This window comes from Ambystoma mexicanum, chromosome 2p (genome assembly GCF_040938575.1).
Source record: "Ambystoma mexicanum isolate Mex_15411 chromosome 2p, UKY_AmexF1_1, whole genome shotgun sequence".
Classification (NCBI taxonomy): domain Eukaryota; kingdom Metazoa; phylum Chordata; class Amphibia; order Caudata; family Ambystomatidae; genus Ambystoma; species Ambystoma mexicanum.
This window is the reverse complement of record NC_090923.1, coordinates 591617499-591639698: the sequence shown is the minus strand read 5'-3', so window position 1 is coordinate 591639698 and position 22200 is coordinate 591617499. Positions and strand designations below refer to the sequence as shown.

The 22200-nt window shown below is 49.1% G+C and overlaps 1 protein-coding gene across 2 annotated transcripts in view; it reads left to right on the top strand.

Annotated features, from left to right (window-relative positions):
- Positions 1-22200, top strand: part of EMC3 (ER membrane protein complex subunit 3) — a 302422-nt gene that overhangs the window by 269629 nt on the left and 10593 nt on the right. For both annotated transcript variants that reach the window (XM_069644093.1, XM_069644094.1), the window contains one exon: positions 10902-10984. In XM_069644093.1, the coding sequence (XP_069500194.1) occupies positions 10902-10984 (83 nt within the window). The remainder of the gene's footprint in view (positions 1-10901; positions 10985-22200) is intronic.

The window sequence follows — 22200 nt, the reverse complement described above, 5'->3', positions numbered from 1 at the left end:
AGTATTTAAATCCATCAAGGTTCACCTAGCGGCTCTGTCCGCGTACACCACTTCGCAAAACAAGGTGACCTGGTGGAAAGTTCCTTTTATTAAGGCCTTCATGTAGGAAGTAAAGAGACATACCCTCCAATTTCCAAACCGCCACCAGGTTGGGATCGTAATGTTGTACTCTCAAAGCTCATGGGCCCACCCTTTGAGCCTATGCACAAATCGAGCCTCAAACACCTAACCTACAAGACAGCTTTCCTAGTAGCCATCACCTCTATAAAACAGGTGAGTGAGCTACAAGCATTGTCAGTGCAGGACCCTTTCTTTGTTATCCTTAAGGACAAAGTGCTTGAAATAAATCCTAGGTTTTCACCTAAATTCATATCCAAGTTCCATGTTAACCAGGCCATTGAACTGCCTACGTTTTTCAAAATCCATCCAACTCAGATGAGAGAAGCCACAATACACTGGATGTAATGAGGACAGTTTTGTACTATGTAAACTAAACAAAACCTCTAAGAAAAACAGATCAACTATTTGTCTCCATAGCACCTGGCAGGAAGGGCATTCACATTTGAAAGAACACAATCTCCAAATGGATAGTTAAGTGCATCCAGCTCTGCTATTTGCTATCAAACCCTGCCTTTCACACCAAGAGCTCACTCTACCAGACTTACAGGAGCTACTTTGGCATTTATTGCAAACGTCCCCCTAGACACCATGTGCAATTCTGCTACTTGGAGTTCCATACATACCTTTACTCAGCATTACTGCATTAACACACATTCTAAAGCAGATTCACAGGTGGGAGAAGCAGTGCTCAGACATCTATTAGCCATCACAACCCACCTCCTTCTCTAGATACTGCTCGCTAATCTATGCATAGCATGTGATCCAAACAGATCCACAAGCCTCAGAAGGGATACATTACTCATCGTAATCGTATTTCTGATGATTGTATCTGCTTAGATTCACATGTGCCCACCCTTCCTCCCCTCTTGGAGTTGAAGGTGCATGGATATCTCTTCTTGCTGTATAGCTATTTATCTGCTTTATGACATCTGTACTAGCACTACCCTTCATGCTACCTCAAGTCAGAAACAAAACAATCTACAGGATCTCGACACGTGAAGGACCATGGGTACAGTGGACGTCACACTAGGGATAGTATTACCGACATGCCCAGTCGACGTCCCTTTTTGAGTTTGAAACCAATGGGCCTCATTACACGGTATGCAGTAAGGGATTACCGGCACCGGTAAGGGAACCGGTGCCGGTAATCCCTTACTGCCCTACTACGAGGTCCCTTAGCGGGTCCCTTCCTTAACGCCTGGAAAAACCAGGCATTAAGGAAGGGACCCGTTGAGGGACCTCAGAGCTAATAACGGGCCCGCTATTTATTAGCTCCTTCCCCAATCCCATTGAGCCCTATGGGTGCTCAAATGGGAATGGGGAATGGTTCCCGGAATGGGGACTTACTGGTCCCACCAGGGTCGGAATTACCTGGTAAGTCCCCATTCCGGGAGCACAGACCCGGAATGCGGTAAGGGGGTAGCCATGGTGCTAATAACGCCATGGCTACCGCCTACCATTTAATGAGGCCCAATGAATGTTATTCTCTGCGACTACCACTAGATGTATTGAATAGAGCAGATCCAAACACCAGCCAACCACCCTCCAAGACAAAGACACAACTCCCAGGAAGAACAATGTATCCTGTTGGAAGAGGTGAAGGCACTGCTACTAAAGGACACCATAGAAATCCTCCCAGCAAACATTCATTATATTCCTGAGGCTTGTGGAATCTGTTTAGATCAAATGCTATGCATAGGCCGACAGCTAGTGGAAGCTGCAGAGTATTACAGTTGTTGTTTTCGAAAATCAAAAAGGGACATCAACGGGGCGTGCCAGTAATACTATCCCTAGTGTGACGTCCACTGGTACCCATGTTCCATCACACGTCGAGGTCCCTCAGATTGTTTTTTTTTTTTCCACCATCATTGTCGGACGCTAAACGTGGAGTTCCTTTCCAGCTAATGCCTTTTATTAACAAAGAAATTAGAGCTAGTTACTCTTTCTGTCCTTTTGATAGCCGTTCCTCAACAAAAACTTTGCAGCGGTTTAGAGGACAAATTTCATCGGATGCTGAACTTGCCCCGACGAACCTCCACACGGCCTCGGAAGGCCGCTTTGGGCCTCGAACCAGACAGTAGGGAGAGTGGGGTTGGGGGGGTGGTACATATCTTAGCCAACTAAGAAAATGTATTTTTTCCCTTTCCCTTTTATAATCGCCAAGCTGCCCTTCCAATCAAACATTGAAAATACACCTTTTAAGTTTTGTCCCAATTGTAACAAAAACATTTACCTGGAAGGACCTGCACCGGGTGTGCAACCTCTGTCTTCCAAGGGATCACAACGATTGTCACTGTAAAGCTTGCAAGTTTTTTAAGCCCAAGACCCTAAAGGACCGAAAAACAAAGTGCTGGACACACCACGCTACGCAGGCTGAGGCCACCATAGATGTGGAGGATGCTTCTAGTGACGGCAGCATCATCGTCTTTTCTGATGACGAGGGCAAAAGGGAACCTTCACATTCCCATGTGCAAGCCCCTGACCCCACCAGACTGGCCGGTGGCACTGTTACGGGGACAACATCCAGCGGCATCAGCACAGACAAGTCACCCCACACAAAACACACACACACGACAACACCTTCTACACAGCCACACACTGCGTCGAGGGGAAGGTCCACCAGTTCCCTGTCCTCTGGGCATTCGCAATCGCCTCACGATAGGCCCCCAAAGTCAAGAGATAAATCCAATTCAGACGCTGTGTCCAATACTGCTGCCGAAGACCGAACATCAAGAGACACAGTTCTGGCTCGTCAATCCGCAGAAAACCGTCAATCTACGGTACTACATGGCAACCTTGGATATGAAAGATGCCTATTTTCATATTTCAATGTTCCCAGCGCACAGAAAATTCTTGCGTTTCAAGATAGCAAATCAGCACTACCAATTCAAGGTGCTACCCTTCGGCATAGCATCTGTGCCAAGGGTATTCACCAAGGTACTGGCGGTGGTGGCAGCGCACGTGCACAGGGAGACCATCCCAGTGTACCCCTACCTGGATGACTGGCTGATCACAGGGAAAAGACAGCCCACATTTGCAAGCAAAATATACAAAGAACGATCAACCTTCTTTTCCAATTGGGCTTCTTGATAAACGAGAAAAAATCAAGCCTTGTACCAAACAAGACCAAACAGTTATTAAGTTATTAGGAGCTGTCATAAAAACAGAGCAAGGGCTAGTCTTTCAATCAAAGGAAAGAATCCAAAACATACTGCTGCAAATACCTCGTTATCAAGCCGGTCACCAGATAAGCGTACGCAAAGCTATGCGTTTGATCGGTATGATGGTATCTTGCATTTACCTGGTCCCACACGCACGATTGCGCATACGCCCAATGCAGGAATGGTTGGCGAAACAGTGGTCTCAGGCAAGCGGTCAGTGGGAGGATCTAGTGGTCGTTTCACCAACACTAGTACAAGCTCTATGCTAGTGGGCAAAAGAGAATCTGTTGAAGGGAAAACCCTACCACGACCCGGCGGTGCAAGCGGTAGTTACAACAGACGCATCACTCTCCGGGTGGAGGGGCCCATCACATTAATCTCACAGCTCATGGTCTGTGGACTCCCATCACTGCACAGAACCATATCAACCTGCTGGAACTTCTAGCGGTATTCAAAGCGCTTCAAGCAATCGAAGCACAGCTGACAAATCAGTCGGTCCTGATCCTAACCGACAGCACCACTGCAATGTTCTAAATCAACAAGCAGAGGGGGCACACATTCTTCAAATCAGTCCAAGCTAGCACAGAAAATGTGTAAATGGGCACTCAAATGGGGGATGGTCCTAACTTCCAAACATGTTCCAGGGGATCTCAGCACCCTAGCAGACTCGCTAAGCAGAGATCCCCTACCAGAAGAACACGAATGGCGACTCGACATAGGCGTTGTAGATCACATCTTCTCACAATGAGGTTACCCCACGCTAGACTTGTTCGCTACAAGGGAAAACCAGCAATTCCCAGACTTCACGTCCAGGTTTCCCCAACCAGATTCCAAGGTATGGATAAGTTGGTCAGGGAAATTTGCCTATGCTTTCCCCCCCCAACTCCATGAACAGGTGGTGAACAAGAATCACAGAGAACAGATGACGCTCACCCTAGTTGCTCCCATGTGGGCAAGACAACCATGGTATCCACATCTGCGCAAACTGGCGATGTGCGATCCCATCAAACTCCCGTACCAGATAAATTTGCTGACCCAGGACGGGAGAATAACATTCTCCAGCATGGGGTCTGGCATGGATTCACATGCTCATTCCCCGTTGTCAGGCTGGGAATCCTCGGTAAAGAAAAAATCAATATCAGTTTCATTGAGAGCGAGGGTGGTGACGACGTGGTTCCCGTGGAGGAGGAACAACCTTCGCTCCTGGCACGCCCGTCACAGCCCGAGCCACAAGACAACTCAGCGGCCATTTTGATGGCAATCCAAACCTTATGCACGGAGATAAGGTCGACACTGCCCCTAACCCTGACGGACGACCCAGAACCGGGTCCGTCGGGAAGCCCTCCAAACAAGAGGAGGAGAATTCATCCGGCTCCCCTTCAGCCTCCACGGCCTTCTCAGCCTTTATCGCCTTCCCCGGTCCCGAGGGATGACACGGAAACAGACACGGCCACGACAGGGACAGATGACGACGGCGGCGACGATGACGGGTCTGACTTCCCATCTCCGATTCCTCGGGCGTCTCTGCCGACCGTTGGGTGCTGGATGCCCTGGCCCACGGGCACACTCTGGAATTTCGAAAGAAGTGCCCCCGAATTCCTCCCGTGGCCAGGAAGGAAAACCACGTCCCTCAACTACTGTTAGAAGTAAGGGCGATGCTCAAGAAAGGAGCCATCGAGCTCGTCCCAAAGAGGCTCCAGAGTATACTGGAGCCTCTTTGGGAGGTACTTCCTCGTCAGAAAGAAGACAGGAGGTTGGCGTCCCATCCTGGACTTGCGTCGGCTAAACAAATACATCAAGGCACAGAGGTAACTTCCTATCGCCGTTGGATTTGGAGTATGCGTACTTTCACATCCCCATTCTAAAAGGACACCGAAAGTTCCTCAGGTTCGTAGTCCAAGGGCGGCACTACCAGTTCAAGGCCCTCCCATTCGGATTGAAGTTGGCGCCCAGGGTATTCACCAAGTGCCTAGCTCCAGTTGCTGCGCGGCTGCGCCTGCAGGGGATCCAAGTCTACCCCTACCTGGACGATTGGCTCATCCGAGCAGGAACAAGGGAGCTCGCCGTCGAACACACAGCTAAGACAGTCCGGCTGCTCACGGACCTGGGTTTCTCCATCAACTTCCCAAAATCCCACCTGGTTCCGTCGCAGGTCGCACTGTTTCTGGGAGCCAAGCTCGACACAATGTCGCGACTGGCCTCGCCGTCGGAGGAGAGGACAAAGGCCATCCTGGGCAAGGTACAGCGTTTGCTGGCCACGGACGTGGCCAGAGTGAGGTCCATCAAGTCCCTCCTCGGGATGATGTTCTCTTGCATCTATCTGGTGCGCCTGTGCAGGCTCCGGATGCTTCCTCTGCTGGAGTTCCTCGACGCCCGTTGGATCCAAGCGACTGGCAGCTTCGAGGACAAGATCTCGCTTAACGAAGTATTCCGCCAAGCAATTCAATGGTGGGGCACCAGCGCGCATCTCGCAGCGGGCACGGACTTTCAGACCCCAGCATACTAGGCAACGTGACAATGGATGCCTCCCTAGAGGGGTGGGGAGCACACACCGGAGATCTTCACGCGAGTGGCCTGTGGCTCCCAGAGGAGAGGCCTCTCCACATCATCATACTGGAACTCCGAGCAGTGTTCTGGGCCCTCAAGTCATTCCTCCCGTCCCTCAAAGGCAAGGTGGTGAGGATCTTCACCGACAACACCACCACAATGTTCTACATCCGGAAGCAGGGAGGAACCAGATCCCCAGCCCTGTCCAATGAAGCCCAGGATCTGTGGCACTGGGCCATTGCCCAGGGGATGTTTCTGGTACCTTTTCATCTAGCAGGGATAAAAAACACCATCGCCGACTCTTTCAGCAGGGAGCTGCGCTTGTGCCACGAGTGGGAACTACGCCAGGATCAACTCTTCCGGCGATGGGGCAAACCCCAAATCGACCTGTTTGTGACAGTGACGAACTCCAAGTGCCAGAGGTTCGCCAGCAGGTTCCCCCAGCCGAGGAGCATGGGCGATGCTTTCTCATTCCCCTGGGATGGCCTGTTCCTGTATGCGTTCCCTCTGTTGCCATTGCTGCTCAGGCTCATCAACCAACTCAAGAGGTCCCGGTGCAGGATGATCCCCGGACCTTCTGGACTTGTCGGCGTCCCCACCAGTCAAACTGTCGACGGATGCAGATCTTTTCTTCAGAGAAGAAGGCGCCATTCTTCATCACGACCCGGAGTCGCTGAACTTGCAGGCCTGGCTCCTGCAGCACTAGAGTTTGGAGGGTACGATATCCCAGCTGACTGCAGAGAGGTTCTTGCAAAGGCCAGGGCATCCTCAACTCTTAAGTGCTACGGACACAAGTTGAAGAGGTTCTCTGTCTGGTGCCGCTCACAGAAGATTAACCCTCTATGGATTGCAGCCCCTCAAGTGCTACCGTACTTACTGTCGCTGGCCAAAGCTGGACTAGCTCATGCTTCCATCAAGATACATCTGGCAGCGATTACCCGATACTGCAGGACGGTCGTCCCTGTGGTCTCATCGCCTGTTGAAGGAGTTTATGAAAGGACTGTTTCGATCGTTCCCGCCGGTGAAGGCTCCAGCCCCGGCGTGGGAGCTCAACGTGGTGCTGACCAGGCTCATGGGCCTGCCATTCGAGCCTTTGCATTCGGCTCCGTTGAAGTTCCTGTCGTGGAAGACAGCGTTCCTGTGGCCATCACGTCTGTACGACGCATGGGAGAGATTCAGGCCCTATCCTGCAAGCCTCCATACTTGACTTTCCACGAGACGAGGGTGGTGCTGAGAATGCACCCCTCTTTCATGCCCAAGGTGCCGTCAGACTTCCATCTCAACGAGCCCTTGGTGTTACCAGTCTTTTTCCCGTCGCATTCGTCGCCGGCCGAGAGAACTTTGCACTTGCTGGATGTAGCTTGAGCACTGAAGTTCTACGTGGACCGAACAAAGAGTTTTCGGAAGACATCACAGCTGTTTGTGAACTTTGGACCTGTGAACCAAGGGAAGGATCTCTCGAAGGCTTCCATTTCCAGATGACTCTCCGGCTGCATCATGTACTGTCATCGGTTGGCAAACCAACCGTTGCCCGGCTGTCCGAGAGCCCATTCGACCAGAGCGATCGCTGCTACCACAGTGTTCTTGTCTGGTGTGCCCCTGCTGGACATCTGCAGGGCTGCTACGTGGAGGTCGACGCACACATTCACGAGATTCTACTGCGTCGACCGGGATTCCAAGGAGGAGTCCAGAGTCGGCCAGGCAGTGCTGCGCAACCTGTTCGCTTAAGGTGAGCCTGGTGAGGAGGTAAGAGATGCTTAATGTTGAGTTTTATGTAATGCTTAATGTTGAGCCTTACCACCTCCTGTGGTTGTACATGTGTATACTCCTATGTATTCTTATATTCATGAGCATGTGAATCCATACCAGACCCCATGCTGGAGAAGGAACAAGTTACTTACCTGTAACTGTTGTTCTCCAGCATGGGTCTGGCATGGATTCATATGCGAACCCTCCCTCCTTCCCCTCTGCGGCTCTTCACTTGGTCATACTGCCACTTTACGTGCTACCAAATCTGAGGATTGCTGCCAGGGGCGGTGCTTATGGAGAGGGCAGTCATTGGCTGGGGGCAGTATGACCCAGAGACCAGTGATTGGTTACTACTAAGAAAGACAGATCAGAAACAAAACTGATACTGATTTTTTCTTTACCGAGGATTCCCAGCCTGACGACGGGGAATGAGCATGTGAATCCATGCCAGACCCATGCTGGAGAACAACAGTTACAGGTAAGTAACTTGTTCCTTGCACCCTCAACCTCATTCAATGAACTTTGCAGCGTGGCTCCTGAGGTCATAGAATTTGGACATCTAAATCTACCACAAAGGTATATGGATATCCTTAAGGAGGTACGTACACCAAACACCAGACACTGTTATTTCGACAAGTGGAATATATGTGTAATTTGGTGCCAGTCTAAACAAATAAACCCCATAGAATGTACTCCAACCCACATTCTTTAGTATAGGCTCCACTTGCTAGACTCAGGGTTAGTATTTAACTCTATAAAAGTTCACCTGGCGGCTTGATCCGCTTACACCAGCTCTCACAAAAAGGTATCATGGTGGAAGGTTTCTGTCATTAAGGCATTTATGGAGGGAGTAAAGAGACTCCACACTCCTATTTCAAACCCACCGCCAGCCTGGGATTTCAACATAGTACTTGAAAAACTCATGGGACCTCCTTTTGAGCCTATGCATAAGTCAAGTCTTAAACACCTCACATATAAGACTGCTTTCTTCGTGGCTATTACATGCATAAGAAGAGTTAGTGAACTTCAAGCATTGTCTGTGCAAGACCCATTCTTTGTCATCCACAAAGACAAACTGGTTTTACGAACACACCCTAGGTTTTCACCTAAATTCATTTAAAAATTTCACGTAAACTAATCCATTGGGCTACCGGCCTTCTTTCATAACCCAAGCTCAGCTGAGAGAAAACTCCATACACTAGATGTAAGGAGGGCGGTCCTTTACTATGTAAACAAGACCAGACCGCTCAGGAAAACAGACCAACTGTTTGTCTCCGTAGCACCAGGAAGAGAAGGGGACTGCATTTCTAAGAATGCCATCTCCAGACGGATAGTGAGATGCATACATCTCTGTTACTCTTTATCAAGCAAAACACTGTCTTTCACACCAAGAGCTCACTCCACAAGGGGTACAGGAGCTACTTTGGCCTTTACCGCAAACGTCCCACTGGAGGCCATTTGCAAAGCAGCTACATGGAGCTCAGTACACAGTTTCACTCAGCACTACTGCATTGACACTCATTCTAAAGCAGATATACAGGTGGGACAAGCGGTTCTAAAACATCTATTGGTGCTGGACCTTCTCACAACCCACCACCTTCTCCTAATACTGCTCGCTAATCTATGCATAGCATGTGATCTAAGCAGATGCCACAAGCCTCAGAAGGGATACATTACTCACCCTAATCGTATTTCTGATGCTTGTATTTGCTTAGATTCACATGCGCCCGCCCCTCCTCACCTTGGAGTAGAAGGTGCATAGATGTTTATCTGAGCTTTATCTCATGCATATCTGCTTTAATACACCTGTACCCACGCTACACTTCATGCAACCTCATGTCCGAAACAAAACAATCTGAGGGACCTCAAAGCGTGAAGGACCATGGGTACAGTGGACGTCACACTAGGGATAGTATTACTGGAAAACCCTGTCTATGTCCCTTTTTGAGTACAACAACTGTAATACTCTGCAGCTTCCACTAGATGCCAGCCTGTGCATAGCATGTGAATCTAAGCAGATACAAGCATCAGAAATACTATTACGGTGAGTAATGTATCATATGTGTGTGACTTACTAGAGCAGTATCTACACAAACCCTATAACAGTGCTCAAAGATATGTATTGGAAACATACAAGCTCCATTAGTTAAACACTTCTTGGCATTTCATGTGGCAGTGATTGACAGTTTAAAACCTGACCTGCACAATTTCTCTGTAAAACAGTCTTTTGACGCTGGAGCAAAGGTGGATCCATGGCCTTAATGAAGATATTCATTGGTCTACGTTAATATGCAGATTGCTTGTACAACATAGTAATGAACCACCTTCCTTCCCCCAAGATGGCCCTTGAGTAGGTTTAAACAGCTAGGTTCCACTCCGCTCCAGGTCCAGACATCCCCACCTACTGCAGTAGGTTTTAATTAACTGCAGGCTTCCTTGACATGCAGCAAGCTGCTTCAGTTCGTTCGCTGCAACGCGAGTCTGGCGCTGCCATTTACACTGCAAACGCCACATTCAGCCATTTGATTAAGATGCATAATACCAGTCTGTTCCCCACAACGGGTATCGTATTTGTATCGCCATATCTGCAGACATGACCCCATGAAGGCACACGTATGCCCGTGCCCGAATGGTAGGCACATTTGAATAAAACATTTGTACCTCTGGGGAGGCTCAGAATGGGGTCTTTACTACATGGTAAAATCCCTGCACCGAGTCTCCTTGGAAGCCTGCCATCATTTTCGCTGCCCCGCCAGATAGGTGTTAACCCCTTCCGGTTCCTAGTGATAACATTGAATGCAAAAGCCTCGAAAAAAAATGCTTTGAAAAAAGGCATTTTCTTTTTCATTTTTTTAATGGGGGGGAGTAGGTCGCCCCCAACCCAGGTCGCCCCCAACCCCTGTTTTTTACCCCTTAAAACCCATTTTAATTTTTTTAAAAACTTTGCCTACAAAAAAAAAGAATTTTTTCGAGGCTTTTGCATTCAATGCTTTGTTTTAGATGGAATGACCGGATACCCCACCCCCCAACCTCAGTGTCCACAGATGTGAAGATTTTGTTGTTTTAAAGGAACAATTGATGATTCGTGTTTGCGTATTTTTGTCTGTGATTGTTGGTTTGGATCAGGAGATTTAGGAAATGTTTTTTCAATTGTGATGATGAATTGTTGACCAAAAACGTTATCATACATGCATGCATAGAGGTCTGCTGTTTGATGTTGTAGTGTTGCATTATAGTCAGTGATGTGGTGTTCCCCCTCTCATGTGCATGTCCTAGTTTACAATCTGCATGTGTGTTGTAATCATGAATATTTGTATTTTTTAGCTGCAGACCAGTCTCGAGTAATGCAGGAGCAAATGACTGGAGCAGCGATGGCCATGCCTGCTGATACTAACAAGGCATTTAAGGTAAGACAAATCCCTCAAAGGAACAGGCATTGCCTTCATTGGACTCTAAGGGGTTGTGGTTCAGTAGGAGACCAATAGTGCCGTTCTTCCCATTTGTGCAAGGCTCAGAATATTCTATGACGTTTCTGATCTGATTTACCAGGGTTTTTTCTTAAATCCACATCCGAAGGCTCGTCAGAAATACTGAGGTTTTTTTCTGACGTATTATGTTGTGGGTTCAGGAAAACCAACTAGTATGTGCGCAGGGATTCCTTCCATCAAGTTAATTCAGTCTCTCACAATGGTAACGTGATTTACATTTATTTATGTGTTTTGCATTTAGAAAGCACTTTAATCCAAGCATGGCCATATTGAAAAATGCAGGTACAAAAACACTGTGATATACATAGTTGAGAAAATGTGGTTCAAATTCCAGTCAAGAGAAGGAAGAATTAAAATATGAATGAATGAGCGGGATGAAAAGAGAGAATGGGCATTCTAAGGTTTTGGAGCCAGAATAGCAAATGAGCGAAAATGACATTGAGCAATAGGGAAACGAGGAACAGTCAAAAGAAACCGGAAGAACAAAGCATATCAGTAGGGACATAGCTCAAGATCAGGGGAGAAAGATAACACTGGGCAGGTCCATAAATGCTGTTATGGATATTTTATACAACCATCTGGTGAGGAATGTGCGACCATCTAACATAACAACAAATCCCCTCCAAAAGGGAAGCAGAACTTCCTTAAAGGTAATTAGCGAGGCAGAGCAATTAAGCTTAATTTCAGCAGAGTAGGAAGACTGGGAGGGGAGGTCACCAAGTCCACACAATCAAGCAAAGAAAAAATCCATCACTGGTATACTGAAAAAATATACACTTTATTAAAGTAACAAATAAAATACCTATCGGGTTAAAAATAAGTACTTTAGACACACATAACAAAAGGTAGAACCCATGTATGTGCAAAAAACAGTAAATGTCAATTAAGACGCTTTTTAGCCAAACTACTAACATGTGAGACTGCACGCCGGTGATTGGTAGTATACATACAGTCTAAAACGGACGAGGGGAACAAGGGAACTTGGACACAGTGAAGCGTTGCATTTAGACAGTCGTGGTCAGTACCCAGGTTACCACACCATAGAAACATGAATGCTCCAAATGCGAACAGCTAGAGGGGGGACAAAAAGGGGTTTCACTTTAAAACGCCAAACCCAAAAGTCAAGATTAGTTCAGACTTAAAGCGCTAGCCCAAAAGACTCACTGCATTCCTATACACCACACTATGTCAGAATATTGCAGACTGATGGTGCTATCCTCTAGTACAGCTTAAATTCTCAGGGCAGACAATGATGCATAAGTAACTACCAGTGAAACAAAACAACACAGCATTTCAGAAACAAGAATGTAATGCAGGACTTTACAAATGCAAGGAAAATCAGGAGCAGCAGCAAAACATCTAGACTTTGGACCTTACTCTAGTGAGCCAGAGGGAACCAGGAAAACATGTCCTTTTCCAGGTAAGTATCTGCTAGCATCACTTGCAAAAGAGATTAAGGTTACGTTTTTAAAGTTCCCCAAGGAATTCAAGACAAAGTTAGTAGGCAGTTCTGTGGTTGAAGTGAAGCTCCATGACAGTCCTAGGTCTACCCCTCCGGTGCAGAAATGGCGGCAACCCACACCAGTGGACACCAGATAAGACCACCATGAAGAAAGCTAGCACCAGGTATGAGTCCCAGCAAATCCAGGAGATGGTGCAGCCTAGCAAGCTTCAGTCCCCAATGTAAGTAATTGAAGCACACCTGCCAAAATCTTCTTCCACCAACCTCAGGAACTCCTGTGGGTTATTATCAAGGATAACCCACATTCCCAGGGGCCAGAGGTAGATATATACTCATGTTCCTTTTGCCAACCAATCCTCTACCCCAGAGGAACGGGAGGCGTTCAGGCTGAAAATGCTACACAACTACGCCAAGGCGCCTGCGGATCCACCCCTGATCCGACGCCACCGGTCACAGCATTGTAGCCTCTTGCGCTCTGGCCAATTTTCCATTGGCCTGTTGTCAGCTATGGCTGAGGCGTCAGAGCACATCCCCAAAGGGAAGATGCTGGGAGGCTTTGAGGCCCTCATCAAGGATGGGATGGAAGCTATCTTCTCTGGACACTGCAGACTGTCGCAAGGAGGATGGCAGCCGTAGAGTCTTATGAAGGTTTTTTTAGCTAAGGAATTCTGGGTTTGCTACTGACATAAAGCCATCGAAGGGCATGCCCAGAGAATTCGCATGAACTTGTTCGGCACCAAGGCCGACAAGTCGCTCCAGAAATTCCAAGCCTGTAAGATTACAGCCAAGTTGGTGGGTCTGGCAGTGCATCAACAGCGACCTGCATGTCCGGCGGGCATGGGAAGGGTTTTTCTCCTCTTTGCCTCTTATGCTCAGAGATGTAGATGCCAAGCACTTTCAGGCAGACAAGGGCAGCGTCGTCCCTACAGGGGTTAGGGGCCAGGGGCACCTAGAGGGGACGCTTCCACCTCCACTGTTCCCTCTGCAACCCCTGGTGCAAAGCCTCTCTGAAGTGGACTTCAGCCATCTGTCCCCTGTGCTAGGCAGAATATCCCGGTTTGGCGAGAAATGGAAAGATACCACCTCGGACACCTGGGCCTTTACATGTCATCTCACAGGGATATTACCTCCAGTTTGCCTTTCACCCTCCAGACCGCCCCCCCCCCCCCAATGTCACCAACCCTAGCCTCTGGAACCTTTCCTACTGGAGTAGCTTCAGCAGCTTCTGGCAAAAGGGGTCACAGAGATGGTACCTGCTCAGAACGAGGCAGGGTTTGGTACTCAACATACGTTTTGGTGCTGAGGAAGGACAGAGTTCTGAGACCCATCCTGGATCTGCGACTTCTTACCTTGTACTTGTGCAAGGACAGGGTCAAGATGGTCACCCTAGCCCAGATCATCCAGGCCCTAGATGTAAATGACGGGCTAGTCTCCCTGGATCTTCAGGATGCCTACTTCCATGTGGCTAGCCACAAAAAGCACAGGAAGTATCTGAGACTCAAAGGGGTGAACTGTCATTTCTAGTTCAAAGTCCTCCCTTTTCGGTCTTTCTTCAGCACCCAGGGTTTTGCGAAGCAGTAGTGGCGGCATGCCCCAGGAGGGAGGGCATTTGTGGTTTCCCTACCTTGGACGCTGGTTCATCCAAGCACGCTGACCAGATCTAGCGCTGGCACACCTGTACCTGGATGTGCAGCTGGCTGCACACCTTTGGCTTCAACCTGAACTTCAAGAGGTCTGTGGTTCACCGTCCCAGTCCCTCCGATTTATCAGTACGGTCTTGGACACTTGCCTGGGTCAGGGCTTCCCACTTGAGGACAAAATGGCGAACATCTTCAAGATAGGTTTTTTAACCTCGGACAACAGTTCCTACCTTAATTTTCAGTGCTTGCTGGGCCTTATGACCTCCTGCATCTTACTGGTACCAGAGGCCTGTCTGCACATGAAGTCGCTACATTGGCTCCTGAGCTCACAGTTGTCAGAGTTTCATGGACGGGCGTTGGACCTTCTACTGGTCACAGAGAGAGTGTCCAGAGACGTGAAATGGTTGTCCATTAAAGGACAACCTCCTGAAGGGGGTCGCTGTTTCATCAACGTTGGCCACAAGCAACTCATCACAGATGCGTGCCTGAAGAGCTGGGGCACTCGCCTCCAAGACCTTATGGTGAGCGGACGGTGGTCCCCCAACAGAGTGCCGGGAGCACATCAACCTGCCGGAGCTGAGGGCAATCAGGTCGGCTCTGGTCACTTTCCTTCCTTCTGTAAAAGGCAAGACGGTATGGGATCCTTGTCTCCGTGCAGAGAACCAATGTGATTGTGGTTCTGGGCTCTGGAGAACAGCAAGTCTATGATTGCACCACATCTGGCCAGCAAGAAGAACATACTAGTGGATGCCGTGAGCAGACAGTCATCATCCTCCCATGAGTGGGAGTTCTGCCAGGAAATTCTGGAGATTTTTTCTCACTGGGGTTCTCCCCAGGTGGACCTCTTCGATTCCAGTGTGAACAGTGTTTTTTTTCATCAGGAGGCTCTGGGGGGGAGGGGGATGCCTTGATAGTTGAATGTGACTTCAACCTGATCTATGCATTCCCGCTGATCTCTGTCATTCTGCTGGTTCTGAGGTAACTGTGTCTGTTCAGGTCCACGATGATCTTGATTGCTCCGGACTGGTTCCAGAGAGCATGGTCCCATAGTTGTTGGACATGGCCATCTGCCCTCCCTGGTGTCTGCACAGAGAACAGACCTCCTCTCCCATGTAGAGTGGAGGGCCCTGCACCCAAACCTCTACTGCATGAACCTTCATGCCTGGCTACTGAAAGGCTAAGGTAGAAGTTGTAGGACTTGTCAGAAGATGTTCTGAATATTTTGATATGATATGATATGATAAGTCATTTATAACGCGCCTGTACACAAGTGTTTTCGAGGCGTGACAGACAAGGGAGGGAAGACAGAGGGAGGACAAGACAAATGATCTTACTAGACCTTGTGTCATTCAGATCGTGCAAGTGCGACAACGTACAGTGCAGGGGGAAGGGAGGAGGGGCAAGTGCCGGGGAGAGGGAAGGGGGAAGTGCAATCAGAGCAGAAATGCTCCGAGTAAGTGCAGCCAGGGCAGCGCAGCTCTGGGTAAGTTCAACGAGGAAGGTGGCTTTGTGGTTACAGATACAGTCCCCAAAGTGTGCGGTGGGCCTGGAGGCACTGCAGGTACCAAGTCAGACTGTAAGGGTAGAAACCAGTCGGTGCAGCAGACCGGTAGGTCAGCAGGGGCGAGAGAGAGAAGGCATAGGACAAAGAGAAGGTCTTGGCTGCGTCTGGAACTTTAGGTGGTCCGGCTCAAGTCAGGGACCACCTGAAGAGAGGGTCAGGGAGGCAATTCCAGAGGGAGGCACCTACAGAGGAGGGAGATCTACCCCCCACTCTTTGCTTGGAGAAGTGTCTGACCCTCAGAGTTTGAGGTAGTTCAGCAAAGGGCTCGAGAAGGAAGGTATTTTGGAAGAGAGAGTTGAATGTAGAGCGGGCCCCGGCCCCAGAAATCCTTGTGGACAACGCAAAGGGTCTTGAACTTGATCCTGCAGCCACCGGGAGACAGTGGAGAGATTTCAGGGCTGTAGAGATATGGTCCCTGGGCTTGAGGGCAAGGACAAGTCTTGCAGTACTGTTCTGGATTAGTTGCAGAGGGCGGAGATTAGAGGAAGGCAGATTGAGAAACAGACTGTTGCATAGGCCAGCCTAGAGAGTGCTTTTGGTGGAAAGTGAGAAAAGGAAGAATACCTTCTGAGGAGGTGCAGCTGGTAGTGGGCCTTCTTAGCAAGGTCTGTGATGAGAGAAGAGAAGGAGAGAGTGGAGTCGAAGATGACCCCAAGGCTTTTTGGCCTCACAGGAAAGCGAAGGAAGAGAGCCCAAAGAGGGTGGCCAGAGAGAGAGAGAGAGGCAAAGCGGGAGTAGGGGTCCCAATGAGAACGATCTCCGTCTTACTGGCATTGAGGCAGAGATTGTTGGAGGCGCGCCAATCCTGAATAGCTGATAGACTGTCAGGAATGAGCAGGAGAGGAGTGGAGAGAAGGCTGAGGGGAGCCTGAAAGTGAGCCGAGTGTCATCCGCATAACAATGAAAGTTAGAGGCGAAGGTAGAGATCAGGTAGGCCAAAGGGGCCAAGTAGACATTGAAGAGCCGGGGTGAGAGGTTAGATCCCTGGGGAACACCATGTGTGGAGAGAGAGGTGGTGGAGAGAAAGGACCCAAGTTCGACCTGGGAGGGTCGGTCCAGGAGGAAGGAGGTCATCCACTCCAGGGCCTGATCCGTGATGCCAAAGTTCTCACAGAGTCTTTTGATCAGGATGGCGGGATTGACTGTGTCATAAGCAGAGGAAAGGTCAAGGAGTATGAGGACAGAAGGCAGGCTAGAATCAAGATCAGTGAGCAGATCTACACAGGTGTTCAGAAGAGCAGTTTCCGTGCCCCTGGCTGCTCTAAATTCAGTGTTGAGAGTAAGCTGGGAGGTGGCCAGCTTTTCCAAGAGTTTGCCCAGGATCTCTTTTTCTTAAGCTGGGGCCTCCCTCTGGAAAAGCCTCCCTGCCTCCCTGAAACTTGAGGAGAACCTTCTCTGGTTCTGTAAGCACCTCAAGACCTTCCTCTTTGCTTCTGCTTTCTCTCCTCCTCTCCCCTGCTGAACTCCTGACTGAATCTGCACTGGTCACCTGGCTACCATCTGATCTATGGCCCAGGTCCCCTCCCCCGCCAGCTGCACACCTGCACTGCCTCCCTGACAACCCCTGCACTTGGGGGCTGTTTCCGTATCCCTACAGTCCCCACCAGATCTTGACACTTGGTGTCTGCACTTACCCCTGCACTTGCCACAAGCTGGCCGCACTTTTAACATATTGTTTTATTTATTACTGTTGATCCTATGTACTGCGCTGCCCTTCCCCCGCACTTTCCCTTTCCCCCCGCCCCTGCACTTGCGCAATCTCAATGTCACCTGGCCTAGTAAGATCGTTATCTCTGTCTTCCCTCTGTTCCCCCTCCCTTGCCTCGTCGCGCCCTGAAACACTTGTGTATAGGCGCGTTACAAATTCCATATCATACCATAGAGATCGGGCGATAGTTTGCTGGACAGGTAGAACCGGCAGAAGGATTTTTAAGGAGAGGGTGCACAAAGGAGTGCTTGAGAAGAGAGGGGGAACCATCCAGTGGTGAAAGAGTGATTGCAGAAATCGGCCAAGGCTGTAGCAGGGCTGTCAATGTGGTCCTTGATGGTTCTGGAGGAGCTGGGGAGCACCTGTTTGGATGACACTTCCATAGATCTGACTTGTCTAGAAACATTGTTAGGTGTTATCGGAGAGAAAGAGGAGAAAGGGGGCCGAGAGAGGTAGAGGAAAGAGACGACAGTATGGCCTGAGTTTTTGAGGAGACGTGAGAAGCCAGAGCCATGCAGAGGGACTGGGAGGGAACAGGAGAGGTGGATAATGCAGTAGGATTGGCTAGCTCCTGGCAGATTTTAAAGAGTGTGACCATGTTGTTAGAGGCCGCAGAGACACATGCCTGGATGTGGACTCTCTTCTTGGTCAGGACAGAGAGTCTGTATTGCCGTTTGTCAGAGGATGCGCTCGAAGCCCTCCACTTCCTCTCAGCCACCCTGCACTTGCGTTTCAGAGCGGCGAGGTCGGAGTCATACCAAGAGTTGTACTTGGAGGTAGGCGTCAGACGGATTCTCATGACTGAGCAAGGACATCCAGAGTGTTGGAGATAGAAAGATGAAGGCTAGAAAGGGCTGTGTCAGTGTGCGGGTCAGACGCAGACATAGTAGGAGCAGAGAAAGTAGCGTCAAAGGCATCCACTGACACACGCTTCATGCGCCGAATGACTGAGAAGGTAGGTGGCAGTGCTGGGGTGGGCTTAGCCTGAGGGGACAGAGAGCTTCAGGTCAGAGGAGAACAGAAAGTGGTCAGTCCAAGAGCGAGGAGTGGTGAGAGGGTTAGAGAGGTGGATGTCAAAGAAGATGAGCACATCCAAGATGTGTCCGGCAGAGTATGTCAGACCAGCGGGTAGAATAGAAAGAGGGTGTCGCAGAGGCTGCTGAAGAGCCCAGAGGAGGTATTAGAAGCATCCTGGTGAAGGTTTTGGTCTCAGAGGAGGAGAAGTTGAGAGGTGGAGGCAAGGAGAGAAGAGAGAGGTCAGTCCATTCTGAGAGGAAGAGGGCAACCTGGCCAGGTGACCTGTAGATGGCCTTAGTCAGAGAGAGGCCAGGAGAGATAGAGAGCCTTCAGACCAGGCATTCAAAGGAGGAGTAGGTCTGCGTAGGAATGACAGCAGCAGGGACCCACTCCGGAAACTTCAGAGCTACTCCACCTCTGGATCGGTAGGTTCTGGGTTCAGAGAGGATCTTGTAGCCATCAGGGAGGACATACTCCTCTCTGCAAGAAGAACCGCCACCAAATCCGTTTATGCCTGCTGTTGGCATATGTTTTAGGCCTGGTGCTGAGAGAGGGATCTGGGCCCTTTTACTTGCTCCACTGCCTCTGTGTTCGAATTTCTTCTGTCTTTGGCCCGGATGGGCCTACAGATTGGGACAGTGAAGGGTAATCTTGCTGCAATTTCGGTTTTTAAGAGGGCCTCGGAGCAGGGATCCTTTTTCATGATCTGCATGTTTGTTCAGTTCCTATAGGGTATTTCCAGTATGTTTACCCATGCCAGTTTGTTGTTCCAGCAAGCAATTTCAATTTTGTGTTAATGAACAAGAATGAAGGGGCTTAGAAGGGGGCCCATTAAAAGCATCGACTGCTTGCCCTACAGTTGATTTCCTGGTTGCCATCAGTTCTGCTATACAGGTGAGTGAACTCCGGTGTTTTCGGGTAATCCTCCCTACTTGGTTTTCTCAAAGGAAAAGGTGACATTGAGAGTTAGAACCTTCATTCCTCCCGGAGGTGGTCTCAGATTTCCATCTCTCTCAAAAGATCCAGCTGCCTGTCTTTTTTTTTTTCTTCCGCCTCGCCCTCGCCCTTCTGAGGAGCATTTCCATTGGCTGGATCCAGTACAGGTCCTCAAGTTCTACATTTCTCAGACAAGGGAGAACAGAATGGATGACCAACTTTTTGTTGATTACGCGGCTGCCCGAGTTGACATGGCTGTCACCAAACAGATCCTGTCTCGTGGATCCTTCTTTGCATCTCGGAATGCTATGATCTGGCTGGCAGGAGGTCCCGTCTCAGGAGTTACTCCACCAGAGGGTTGTCTGCAACCTTGGCTCTGCAATGTGGAGTGCCTGTTCTGGATATTTGCCAAGCAGCTACATCCTAGCACATGTTTGCTAAGCATTACTGCTTGGGTGTCCGGATGCTCGCTTTAGCAGAGATGTCCAGAGTTTTCTGGTTTAGGTAGTGTCTTTGCTACCCTCCCTCCTGCAGGTCATTGTACTGCTTTGGGATCTATCATAGATGAGGAATCGATGGTAGGAAGATGTCAGTTTGAAGAACAAATAACTTGCCTCTCAGTAATGTTCTTTCTGATCGACTTTCTCCCATGCATTCCTCACCACCCCCTTTGGGTTAGCTAGTACTCCTTAGTTCTGTGGTCCCTCAGTGTCAGAGTTTTAGGGTGGAACGGAGGTCACAGAAACGTCGCCTCTACATATACTGGCCCCAACGTCATGCCGGGAAGAGCCGACGCAGAGCCACACTATGCCCCTGGTTGAGGAAATGTTTCTGAAGAGCAGCTGGTGCTCAAAGATGGATATCATAGATGAGGAATATGTGGAAGGAACGTACATTAGAAAAAATATTACTGAGAGGTAAGTACTTTGTTTATTCGGCAGCGTGGGGATTTGTTTGAACCCTGAGTCAACAATGCCCTTGTGACCTTAAAGAACCCTAAAAGTGAAAGCAGCCACTTTAGGTAGCTCAAGAAGTCATAAGAATCCAACCAAGACCGGTTCCGGCGGCTCAACGGATAAAGGATGGAAGCACTTCAGCAGAAACAGTCCAGCCCGGGGGGATTACCATGATCCAGGACAACCCAGAGGACCAGATGCAGTGGGGTATTGTCGTCCCAAGACACTTGCTCTCAGCCCAAGGCAGACGGCCCTGGAAGTAAATGGCAGTAAGCTGCTGTAAAACGGCCCAGATAACGGTCCCTAGATGGAACAGACCAGGAGCAGTCAGAGGGCAGCCCAGGAAGGACATCCAGCCACCGAAAACTAAAACCAGAGTTCATGCAGAGGAGGCCAGTATAACAAGTATTGCCAAACTGGATCTCAAAAACAGATACAACATTATGTTGGCTCCAATATCTTCCAGCATGACCGGTTCCGGCGGCTCAACGGATAAAGGATGGAAGCACGTCAGCAGAAACAGTCCAACCCGGGGGGATTACCATGATCCAGGACAACCCAGAGGACCAGATGCAGTGGGGTATTGTCGTCCCAAGACACTTGCTCTCAGCCCAAGGCAGACGGCCCTGGAAGTAAATGGCAGTAAGCTGCTGTAAAACGGCCCAGATAACGGTCCCTAGATGGAACAGACCAGGAGCAGTCAGAGGGCAGCCCAGGAAGGACATCCAGCCACCGAAAACTAAAACCAGAGTTCATGCAGAGGAGGCCAGTATAACAAGTATTGCCAAACTGGATCTCAAAAACAGATACAACATTATGTTGGCTCCAATATCTTCCAGCATGTGTTTCAGCCTGCTACCTTCCCAAACATCTGACAGAATTGAGAAAAAGGGTCCCCCTTAGATATACTTCATACTCACAGGGGCCTGCTTAAATTACTCCACCAATTACACCAGATGATTTAAAACTAAGGTTTTGGCAGCCAGCCAATTGGGTTGGTGGTCCCACAAAGCACTAAACACTCAGGCCCACCCCCAAAGGACGTTGCATGGCCTGCCCAAGGCTAGAAACTGGTCTAGACCAATTCAATGTACTACAGAGAGTGCATTGCACCATGAGCCCATGTGTGCACTACAGACCGTTTAGGCCTGCTTTTAATTGACCTGAATAAAGGAAGCCGAGTGCACGAATTAAAAACATTAATTGCTACCCCTATGGCTACCAAAAAGGTACATTGGGCTACCAATGCTATACATTTCACTTGCACCACTGATGAAGCCAAAGCTCAGATTAAGGCTGTCACAAGCCTACTCCGTAAATTGTATGTAGGGTGATATAATCAATGTTGAGCAAGATTGAGGTGCTACAAAGAGCCTTATACTAAAAAAGGGTTGCATTGACCAGGGTACCTAGCAGAAATCCCTCTGTCCACAAAATCCAGTCTGAGATCAGAAAAATGTTTTTTGTTTTCTCTATTTTGCCGGGTAAACACATTAGTGAGTTCTACTTGGGCAAAGTTTAAAAGAAAACTCCCTCGGGTCCACATGGAGTTCCATGATAACTAGGGGATATTCTTCCACCATGCTTCTTTAAATGGAGATGGAGCGTTGCATAATCTTGATACTTAATGGGTGCTTTAGTCCAGTCTGGACTGGACTAAGGCAATTCACACTTCACATAGCTTTTCTGATACTTCTGTGTCTCTGACACTGTGGAGGAAAATTCTAAAACCTATGCTTGCTGGATTGCTTCTTGTATTCTCCACTGTTGCTACATCCAAGGGAATCCGCTGCCTAATGAGATCCATGCATGTGCAGTTAAGACAGACTAGCACCAGTTGTGTTTCAAAGAC